This window comes from Mercenaria mercenaria, chromosome 12 (genome assembly GCF_021730395.1).
Source record: "Mercenaria mercenaria strain notata chromosome 12, MADL_Memer_1, whole genome shotgun sequence".
In the NCBI taxonomy this organism is placed as follows: Eukaryota; Metazoa; Mollusca; class Bivalvia; order Venerida; family Veneridae; genus Mercenaria; species Mercenaria mercenaria.
The window spans coordinates 27827412-27839979 of record NC_069372.1 but is presented as its reverse complement, the minus strand read 5'-3'; the positions used below and the strand labels follow the sequence as shown (position 1 = coordinate 27839979).

General features: G+C 34.8%; 1 protein-coding gene across 1 annotated transcript in view; it reads right to left on the bottom strand.

Annotated features, from left to right (window-relative positions):
- The window catches only part of LOC123534569 (LIM domain kinase 1-like), a 56388-nt gene extending 50407 nt beyond the window's left edge, over positions 1-5981 (bottom strand). Inside the window, exon 1 of the mRNA XM_045316861.2 lies at positions 5943-5981. Within this exon, the coding sequence (XP_045172796.2) occupies positions 5943-5961 (19 nt within the window). The 5' untranslated portion in view covers positions 5962-5981. The remainder of the gene's footprint in view (positions 1-5942) is intronic.
- Between the last annotated feature and the right edge of the window lie 6587 nt (positions 5982-12568).

The following is a 12568-nucleotide window of genomic DNA, read 5'->3' as shown; positions in this document are numbered from 1 at the left end:
TATTAAACAGTTTAGACAAAATATGAAATAGTATGCGAACTTAACTTATTTCTATGTCAAAAAAGGGCCAAAACTGAGCGACAGAGTTATGTACTCTTGCCTACAGGTAGAGACTGTTATGATAAACAAGTGTTCAAAATTTCAAAGCCACATGTCAAATAGTTTTTACAAAACATGGCCTTGTACAAAATCTGAACCAATTTTCAAGTCCAAAAAGCAGGCCCGGATCCAGGGGGCTCTGACCCCTCCACCCGCCCAGTTGGCTGAGAAGTGACTTGTAGTCATTAAAAAGGCACTCTACTATTTTAGCAAAGGAATAATATTTTCTCAAAATTTAGACCCAGAAACGCACTAGAGGCCTGGCACCATTTCACACTTGTATTTCAAAATTTTCAAGGGGGAAAGCCTCCTGATCCACACCCCCAAATCAAGGGGGATAACCCCTCCGTTACCTCAAAATTTAGACCTAACAAGAGCTGTCTCCGTAGGATGACACATGCCCCCGATAGCACTTTGAATAATAGTTATGGCCGATGTTACAGTTTAGGACCTTTGAGCTACGGACCTGGGTCTTGCGCGCGACACATCGTCTTACTGTGTCACACATTCATGCATAGTTATTTTAAAATCCATGCATGAATGACAAAGATATGGACCGGACATGCCCATCAATGCACTATCATGAAAAATGATCTTTAACGTCTAAGTGTGACCTTGACCTTTGAGCTACGGACCTGGGTCTTGCGTGTGACACGTCGTCTTATTGTGGTACACATTCATGCCAAGTTATTTGAAAATCCATCCATCGATGACAAAGATATGGACCGGACACGCCCATCAATGCACTATCCTTTAACGTCTAAGTGTAACCTTGACCTTTGAGCTACGGACCTGGGTCTTGCGCACTGCATGTCATCTTACTGTGGTACACATTCATGCCAAGTTATTTGAAAATCCATCCATCGATGACAAAGATATGGACCGGACACGCCCATCAATGCACTATCCTTTAACGTCTAAGTGTGACCTTGACCTTTGAGCTACAGACCTGGGTCTTGCGCACTGCACGTCGTCTTACTGTGGTACACATTCATGCCAAGTTATTTGAAAATCCATCCATCGATGACAAAGATATGGACCGGACACGCCCATCAATGCACTATCCTTTAACGTCTAAGTGTGACCTTGACCTTTGAGCTACGGACCTGGGTCTTGCGCACTGCACGTCGTCTTACTGTGGTACACATTCATGCCAAGTTATTTGAAAATCCATCCATCGATGACAAAGATATGGACCGGACACGAAAATTGCGGACAGACCGACAGACAGACAGACGGTTCAAAAACTATATGCCTCCCTTCGGGGGCATAAAAATGCACCACAGGCCATCATTTCATGCCTGTATCTTAAAAATTTCCAGGGGGAATGTCCCACTGACCCACCTAAAATGAGGGGAGGTAACCTCAACAGTAAATGCACCAGAGGCTACAATTTCTACCAGTATTTCAAAAATTTCCAGGAGGAGACCACTCTGACCCTCCTAACATGACATGGGGAGAGCCCCCCCTCCAATACCTGCCCACTCTTAGCGCTATGTGCCTTGGTGGTAATGTCTTCGTTCCAGACTGGAGCCCCCCAGTCAAATATTTCTGGATCCGGGCCTAAAAAGGGCCATAATTCAGCTGAAATACTCGACAGAGTTATGTACTCTTGCCTATAAGTACAGACTGTTACATAAACAAGTGTTCCAAGATTGAAGTAAATACCTTTGATGGGATACAAGATATTAATTATAATTTCATAAAAACTTTAACCAACACCGATGCCGGGGCAGTAGTATTGCTCTCCATATTCTTCAAATAGTCAAGCTAGAAACTAGGCAATTTTAATGCCATTCAATTTAAGTTGACTCAAGTCCATGTTGAATGTCCAAATTAATACTAAAACAAAACCTATGCTAGTTTATGTTATAATACTGGACAAGGTCTTTGCCCATCCTAGTCCATATACCTGTAATACATTCACACTGAAGGTATAATAGTACTAAATAGGTAATCAAGCAGAACTTCTCAGATAATGGTGGAAAGAAAAAATCCTCATTTTTTTTTATTCTGAGTTAAATTGCATTTTCATGTTTTATGTAAGCTAGTTGAAGTTCCTGTTTTTATGTCAGTGTGGACCAATACAGTCAACTCGCCAATAGAGAATCACTGCCAATAGCGGGTCACTTGAAAATAAAATGTAAATCTCTCCTAAACATATTAGAGTATACAATGTTTAAGTATCCAGTTATATAAACTTATCATTTTGCAATTAATAGACAAAAGATGATGGATCTAATCTAATGAGTTTGAGTTCCACGAGTAGATAACTCTTGCAACCATGCTTCCTGACTTGGATCTTAGCACTCTTGAATTCTTCAAAGTAGAATATTTTTGAGCATACCTCACAATTTCTTAAATAAAACCACACAAATCTGGTACCATTTTGAATAGTGAAATGCACACTTTCATGGGAATAATATGATTATGAATTTTAGATTGACTTCGATGAAAAAAAGTTCCATCAAACAGAGGCGGCCATTCAGCCAGTAGAGAATCACTCATTTCAGGGATAATCAAAAGGTTGTTTATTTTGCTTAAAAATAGAAATCAAAGGTTGATTTGATGTTGTACTGGTTTGAACTGGCAAATCTAGATAAATGAATAAGGTTCTCTGAATCAATATTTTGATTTTAGTTTTAGATATAGGTGGTGCTAATTATGCATAGAAATACAACTGTGAAAACTAGTGCTATATTCTTTGACTTAATATCTCCTGTTTGAAATGTAAACATACTGTCTCTCATTATATTCTGTCTTGAAATGTTCATTTCTAATACCACAGTCATGTTTTGTCAGAAAAAGACTATTTTAAATGGATAGAAAATATGATAAACTAGGTGACCCCCTATTGGCAAAAGTGAACCTATTGGTGAATCAGACAGGCATAAATATTTCATCATAACTTCAGACATAAAAGAATGATTCAAATAAATCAAACATTGATATAAATGTGAGCAATTGTTTTAAGTGTTAGTAGGTTTAGATATCATGAAAGTCTATACATTCTTCACTATATGCTAAAAGTCTAGATAGTGACCTGCTATTGGCGAGTAATCTGTACTCCACATTTTAGTACCATTTTCAAAATTTATTTTGTATTAATAGAAATGCAAACAAACCTTATTACACATGTGTTCATACCCATAATTTAGCTGTCAGTTTGGAAGATATTCCATACCAGTAGTGTTGACCTGTCAGACAAAAATTCTCTCCTAGAAGACATGACCCCTATTGATCAGGTCGGATATCCGGGCACTTCAACGATTACGTTGCGTAGCAACAAGAGCGAGGTGAAAGTAGACGCCATTTTGTAAAGAGAAAGCATTGTGTGTATCACGGTTGTTCATTGTTTTTATTAATTTAAAGTGATTGAATGGAAAAATAAAAAGATGCCAAAAACTTATAGCGTTGAAGAATGCATCAATAATCATTTGAGAGAGAGAAACCTTTCGTTCTTTAAGTTCCCTGACGTGAAATTGAACAATGTTCGCATGCGGCAGACAAAATCCTGACGGCCCTGAATGGATACAAACTGCAAAGTGTGTTTACATTTATAGTCAGCACTTTGTGGCTGGTCCGTAGTTTGTATTATAGGCCCTAAATTTATTTAATCCATGCCGTAATAATCGCGAGAAATCCGATGCCCTTTCAGTCTCAGGGCGTGAAAATAAATTGTACGTGCAAGTGGATCTGTCTCCATTACAGTACAGTCGTTTTGTAGATGGCCTCCAACAATAACACTTCAATTAATTTTTTTGTCGTAAACCGTTTTGTTTATTATATATATTTTTTTTTACTTTTACTTTTACTTTCATTTTTGGCAAAATTATTTCTAAACACTCCCTGTTAACTCTGGCCTAATCTGGACTGTTGAAATGTGTTACAAGATAATAATTGTAAACGGTTGACATTAACTTTTATTTTATCAACACCTTCAATGTAGGATTTAATTAGCAGATGTCATAATAATTAACACCTACAATCAACCTGGAAAATGTGTGATGAATAATGGAGAAAGTATTATTTCAATAACTTCTCCAGCAACATTTTATATGATAAAACAACACAATTATGTAAATAAATTTTCTTTATTATAAATTCATTTTTTTTTATCAATGTGATAATGTGCTTCCGAGGGATCTACTTTTCAGATTACATTAGACAGTCGCAGCAATATGTAGCATGCTAGCCTATATTATAAAATAAATGCATGTAAACCACATTTTTGTATCAGTGCTATATCATCCAATTTACACATGCAGATCCAGTTATAATAAGGCGATTTTATATTTTCATTCATACAAAAATTACAATTTGTAATTCTCAGTGATCTTCATGTGAGAATAAAATTGCTCAGCATTTTACAACTAATTCAGTACTGCTCATTTCTTTTTAAATATTTTAAATTAATTTCATACTTGTTAGCTTAGAAAATAATGCGTTTGGTATATAGTTCATCAGTTATTACTTATTTACTGTTATCAGTGTAGATCTTATGCAATGACATAAATTGCCAAAATCATAAGTCACAGGGATCACAAGCAGTTAGTATGTGGTAGGTTGGTAAAAGCCAGTTCTGACCAGTTTTGACCAGATCCTGGATGCCCATCACTAATCAAAGAGACTGATTTCCTGTTCCTAATCCTTTGATGTACACTATGCCTCCAGGGACTTATGTTAATTGGAAGAGTGACAGGTGGATGCACATTTTTGTTATTTGCATAACAGTATACCTTAAAGAGATTAATGACACCATAGTAATAAACCCACTAATTACATAAAACAGAAATTATATAATTCTTTCATTGCTTTATGTAAAATATTGAGTTCCAAAATATTTCATTCAAATAGTCCTGGTCAATCTAACTTTTTTCAAGAGGCAATATTTTAGAATAGCGTTATATACAAAAAAAATATGTCAAATTCATTTCTATAATTTTCACACTATATGTTTATTAACATGTATAGATATAACTTACATAGTATTCAAATGGAATCTTGACATCCGTCGAAGGGCCGAAGAACTGGAAGTATGTAACGATATCTATTTTGACACACTAATAAATCGATAATTTCCAGTAAAATTAGAAAAAAAAACTTGAATATGTTATAAATGGACAGGGAATGAAGAAAACCAAATAAAACTGCATTGTGATCAATTTTATTGAAAAACAACATCGCCGAATGGACGAAAAACTGACAATACACAACAGATGTCACTTCTACCAGACCGGTATTGACATGCTAATAAATCAATAATTTCCAGTAAAACTAGAAAAAATTTTCAGGAATATATTATAAATGGCCAGGGAATAATAAAAGTTATGAAATAAAAAGGTATTATGATCTATTTTATTGGAAAACAACATTGCGACCCGTACCGCTAGTTTAATCGCTACGGGTTGCTACGTGATACTTTCACCTTGCTGTATCTCGGATTTATCGGTTGCTAGGAAGTGACGTCACGCCAACCTGATCAATATTTTTCTGCGTGCTGTTTTGTGGGTTATACTTATTGGTCATTTTAGAACATCATGGCTAGTAATCCTTTTTTTAAATGGGCCTGGCTATGTATTACAACTCTCAGCATGCTCAAAAGATTTTTAACTTTATACAGAGCATATAGCAAATTTATTTACTACTGTATACCATTAATTCGTTCAGAGTTATATCCGCCTACTAGTGTACTTGGACACTTAACCGTAATGTTACTTTAATGGCTACAATGCATGCTTACTCCATAAAATTAACATAGCCGATAACATGAAGTGAAAAAAATCATAGAAAGATTACGTTCAAATATCTTTAAATTTCAGAAAGAAATAAAATTTGGCTACCTTCCTGGTTTTCGGACATTGATGGAAGACACCGGTTGTTGTTGTTGTACAAAGGTTATAGGATACTAAATTTATTCCACCACTTCATATAAAATTGTTATGAAATGTACAGCAGGTTATTTACAAAAGTAAGAAAAGACTTTAGAAAACAAAAAATTCTTACTGCTCTTGTCTAAATAGAATAGAAGTTAATATGATATCAATAGTAATCCCGTGTTGTACCAAAATCTGGGTATTTCTTATATTATTTTTCCTTTCTTACACTGTATCTTTTATTAGATAGCATGGACCCCATTGGAAATAAGCTTTTAGCTTAATGGGTTATCCATAGATCTTTAGCTTTCTTAAAGTATAACACCTTGGCTTAGAATTTTCTGTTTTATTAAAAGTATGCATCTTACCCTAGTCTTAAATATAGACTTTTTATAACTATGTAAAGAAATTGTTTTTTATATGCTGTGGTATTTATATTTATTGCCATGTGTTGTGTTTTATGCTACTGATCTAAAATGTCAATAAATAAATAAATGAAATTATGCATGGACGACGCATTGGTCAAGAGGGCTAAGACACTTTCCTACAGAAGTGAAGGCCCCGAGTTTGAGGTTGCTCAAAATCTCTATAGAGCTTATGTTCATTGTTTCACAAAGCGAAGGTAAATAAAATTTACCTTTACCTTTTACTGCCTGATCGATAGGAAAACCTGTTATGTTGGATAATTTGGTCTTTCTGCAGAAATGCTTATTCAAAGTTATTCCATAACATTTTTCAATATTGTCAGTAACCGAGAAATCATTTGTTCTTGGCCTGCATTGCAAATTTAGAAATAAATGTAAATCTTTCAAAAATATATCTTAATTGAATGTAGAATCTAAATATCAATAGGAATTATGTACTATTTATGTCCCTGATATCAAGTTTTTCTGATGTTCACACGTTAGAGAATTTTGATCTTCATCATCATCTCCAGTAATCCCCTCAATCTAGAAAAGTATACTTGCGATCTGATTAAAATACTGTACATGCTTTGCAATAAGGGACAACTATTTTCATCTGAATTAGACTAAAAGTCTCTCTTTGTACACTGTTTAAAGAACTGATATTTAACAAAGACTGGCATTTAGAATGTGTTGATGTTTCCTAGAACAACCTTAAAGCCCACCAGCATAGACTGATTTACAGCATATTGAGGCAGGCAGTTCCAAAGCACAATGGCAGGAAAGAAGCTTTATTGATGGGCAGATTAACTGCAGGATACAAATGTATTTGATTGTACTGTTGGTTGTGGATTCTAACATATCTTGACTGCTGTAGAGGAGGATCTGAAATAATATCAACAAGATTGCCTGATTTTGTACAGCATGGTTATTCTGGACATGCCGTGTCTGTGCTAAGTGTGTCCCCCTGAACTTCATGTGATCAAGTGAAGACATACCTCGTAGATTTTTTTTCAAAAACCAGACAAGCTAAAAAGTGAATTTGTCATTCAAGATAGCAAGATGGATCTTTTGCTGTGTACTTCCTCATACTGATTTCTATCAATAATGCAAGTTTCTTTAAAATACCTTCTGTACTTTTGGGGTGATACTCTGGACAAAACAAGAGCTGTCAGACTTTCAGTTAGATAATGCGCTTGACTTTCTCAATGCTCGACTCTGAATTAGAGCTTTGCCAGTAAATTTTTTTAAAATCTTTAACAAAAAATTTCTTATTTAAAAAGGGGCATAACTCTGTCAAACTTTAAATCAGAGTTATGGGGATTGTTTCTCCTGATGTAGACTTTGATAGTAAATAACTATTTTAAGTTTCAAGTCAAAAGCTTTGATAGTAACATAGATATTTGACTTTATCAAAAACTTTAACCAACAAGAGCTGTCACAGGAGACAGTGCTCGACTATTTCGATGCTGGATAGTCAAACTGGGCACATCTGAGGAAGCTGGAGCTGTCACTAGTGTTTAATGACTCCAATAAGAATAAAGATATTGGACAAAAACTTGAGTCTGTGTCAAAAGTATTATGTAATAAGAGAGATAAAGAACATAAAAGAAGTATAATTCTAAGCAAAAAGGGCCATAATTCATGAAATATTGGTACCAGAGTTATGGACCTTGTGTCATATGATGTGAGTGATAACATGGAACAACTATTTTAAGTCTGAATCAAATCCATTTAGTAATAACTGAGATAGAGTGTAAGTACATCAAAATTTTAACCTGAAATTCTAAGTAATAGGGGGCATAATTCATGAAATATTGATACCAGTTATGCACCTTGAGCCATATGATGTGGGTGATAAGGTGGAACAACTATTTTAAGTTTAAATCAAATCCATTTAGTAGTAACTGAGATAGAGTGAAAGAGCATCAAAACTTTAACCTGAAATTCTAAGCAAAAAGGGGGGGGGCATAATTCATGAAATATTGGTACCAGAGTTATGGACCTTGTGTCATATGATGTGGTTCAAATATTTTAAGTTTCACTCAAATCCATTTAAAAAAGCATCAAAACTTTAACCTGAAATTCAAAGTAAAAAGGGGGGATAATTCATTTACTGACCTAGTTTTTTACTGCAGTTGACCCAGTTTTGAACTTGACCTAGATATCATCAAGATGAAAATTTAGACCAACTTCCATACAGATCCCATGAAAAATATGGCCTCTAGAGAGGTCACAAGGTTTTTTTTAATTATTTGACCTACTGACCTAGTTATTGAAGGAATGTACCCTAGTTTCGAACTTGACCTAGATATCATCAAAGTGAACATTCTGACCAATTTTCATGAAGACTCATTCAAAAGTATGGCCTCTAGAGCGGTCACAAGGTTTTTCTATTTTTAGACCTACTGACCTAGTTTTGGACGCAGTTGACCCAGTTTCAAACTTGACCTAGATATCATCAAGATGAACATTCAGACCAACTTCCATACAGATCCCATGAAAAATATGGCCTCTAGAGAGGTCACAAGTTTTTTTATTATTTGACCTACTGACCTAGTTTTTGAAGGCACGTGACCCAGTTTCGAACTTGACCTAGATATCATCAAGGTTAACATTCTGACTTAATTACATGAAGATTCATTGAAAAGTATGGCCTCTAGAGAGGTCACAAGGTTTTTCTATTTTTAGACCTACTGACCTAGTTTTGGACCGCACATGACCCTGTTTCAAACTTGAACTAGATATCATCAAGATGAACATTCTGACCAACTTTCATAAAGATCCCATGAAAAATATGACCACTAGAGTGGTCACAAGCAAAAGTTTACGGACGCACGCATGCACGGACGACGGACGCTGCGCGACCACAAAAGCTCACTTTGTCACTTTGTGACATGTGAGCTAAAAAAGAGAAAGTGTAGCAAGAGCTGTCGGTGAACAGCACGCTCGACTATTCTCAGTGCTTGATAAAGCAGTGAGTAAAACTTTAACATTACAATAAGCATATTTAAAGTCGAAAAGGGGCCATAATTCAGTCAAAATGCTTGACAGAGTTGCCTCCTCCTTTTTACAGACTGGGGTCATGATGGTAAACAAGTACGCAAAATATGAAAGCAACATCTCAATGGACTTTGAAAATATTTGGAGTGGTATGCAAACTTTAACATTTATTCTAAGTCGAAAAGGGGCCATAATTCAGTCAAAATGCTTGATAGAGTTGCCTCCTCCTTTTAACAGACTGGGGTAATGATGGTAAACAAGTATGCAAACTTTAACATTTGTGTGACGCTATTGCTCACGCTGATGCCGGGGCGAGCAGGATAGCTCCTCTGTTCTTCGAATAGTCGAGCTAAAAAAACTTTAACCAAGGTGGGGACGCGGAAGGATGCCGACGCCGACCCCAGGGTGAGTAGGATAGCTCTCCATATACTTCGTATAGTTGAGCTAAAAATCAATTAAATGGAACCTGCTTCGCACATGCACAACTAGGCTTGGTACTGATAATAATTACAAGGTTTGATGGAAATCTGGCAAACAATTGCTGAGAAATACCAAGGACAAATTCTTTCCACAGACTGACAAGAATCCAGTATAGCCCCAATATTAGTACATGTACTAGTATCTGGGGGTATTATAAACAAGTGATAGAAGTTTCAAAGCCATATGTTAAACAGTTTACACAAAATATGAACTGGTACGAAAAACTGAACCAAAATTTATAAGTTAAAAAGACGCCATAATTCAGATAAAATCCTTGATGGAGTTATGTCCTCTTTGCTTAAACTAGACATGGTGATTGTACACAAGTGTTGATAGTTTCAAAGCTACTGTTAATTCATTTAATTTCGTGGGCATGAAATTTCGTGGTTTTGGTCAAAACAGCAATTTCTTGGGGATATGAATTCGTGGATTTCATCTTTTGAACATAAAATGAATGGGAATTTTACTTGTCCGTTAGGATTAAATTTAATGGTTTGACTCAACCATGAAATCCACGAAACTAATGATTTCACAGTATATTATGTCGAACGTTTTGTGGATTGGTACGAAAAACCTTACCAAGGTGTGGCGCTGACACCCTGGTGAGTAGGACAACTCTCCTTATTCTTTAAATAGTCAAGCTAAAAATGCATCAGGACTTTAACACGGAATTGCAAGAATTCATTCCTACTGGGGAATAGAAACCCATAAAAGATGTATGATTTTTTAGACCAAGTAGGGATTTTACCACTCTACTACTGAATAAGAAATTCAACTGACTTTCAAGTAGGAAGAACATCAACAATTCAACCTTCTTATACTGATTGCAATACCCTTGATTTTTTAGCTTAGAGACAAAAAAATTAATGGTCAACAAATAATCAGTCTCGAGCTTTCACGTTAAAAGAACACTAATCTTAATGTTTCTATATTCTGTGGCCAGCCTTTAAACAAACTTGTTGACAGTTTGAACACACATTGTGAAGTAACAACTTGACATTCTTAAATATTTAATATCTATGCTCTTTTATATAATTATACAATGCATACATATAGCATTTAGCATAACCTGTACATAATTACACTCAACATATATGCAGAAGATATCTGTTGGTTTTGAATGAATTTATCTGACCAAAAAGTGAGAACATTTTTACATATTTTAACAAGCAGTTAGCAAGAGTGAAAACTTTCTCAATTTGACATGAGATATATATTACATATTCACTCAAAACAAATATTTACAACCCTTAAGCCAGGTCCAAACGGAAAATCTAAAAATTGACAGATAGGAAACCTTAAAACTGTATCACCTGTCTTCTACAACTAAAGTGTCTAAAATTCAGAAAAATGACTTTTATCTGGAAAAATTCAACCAGACTAAAACAGGGCTCACGCTGTCAGTCGCCATTATCGCCATTTGCGATTATTTTATTTAAATGGCGAATATTTTTTTATTTTGGCGACAGGAACTGGCGATTATTTTATTTAATAGCTACATAAATAATTATGCCAAGTGAGACAGTAACCCGCGGTCTGCTAGTGTAGAAAATCAATAGAGCGGACTGTTTATTACCTCGTGTATTCCAAACACGTGTCAACTATGCCGATAACATTGCCCAAGGCGGTATGATGCAGACGACAATTAAACTGATTATAACCGGAAGTTAATTTTACTTATTTAGCTATCAATCAGATTGAACTGGCAGGCTACTTTTTTGGAACATTTTAAAACGCCAGCGCAAATTTTCTTCAACTCTATATTCGGCAAACGACAATTAAACCAATATGTACGGGCAGTTTCCAGATGAAAAATTAAATTGCCATCTATAGTTACCGCTAATTTAATTATCTTTAAAAACATATCATAAACTGACCTAACTGTCGACGGTTTCAAAATGGCTTTAATCAGGATCTAGGTTAGATCTATATCTGTTTTTAATCTAAAATGAAATTGTTCGAAGCGGAAAAAATTTTTTTTTTTGAATTTTCAGAATTTGTAAAGAACGCGAATTTGTTGAAATATTACATGCCAGATATTTTTAATAGTTTTTTTTTTTACCAAGACAATTCTGGCATAATAAATGTTTTTTGTTTTGCACATTAATTAAAAAAATATCGGAAAACCCAATCCTGTTTCTATTTTTAGAAAGGTATCAAGTCAACTCGTCCCCTAGTCAACTCGACCCCCAGTCAACTCGTCCCTGATTTGGTCATTTCGTCCCCCAAAATTGGTCATTTCGTCCCCCTCATGATAAAATTTGGTCAACTCGTCCCCATTTTGTCAACTCGTCCCCCTTTTGGTCAATTCGTCCCCCCTTTGGCAATTTTGTCCCCATAATATTTTAGGCATTTTTGTTTTATTTATGACATTTTTTACTTCGAAAACTTGTATTTAAAATTATCTTGAGTTTTGAAGGAGTTATATTGGAAATAGTTCACTTTAAATAATTAGGTTTGATACAATGATAAAAGAAATATACTGAAAATATATGACAATTAACTGAAATAATATAAAATAAAAATAACTAAAATGCCCTTAATATGAAAAATACGATATAATAGAAAATCTAACTGTTTAAAAATCATAGTAAGAAAAGAGAGATCAATAAATCCTTACCCCTGATCATAATAGAAGAAAGTTTTAATTAGAAATACAATAAAGAATAAATAAACAACGAATATCTGTCACTTATGTTTTACTTA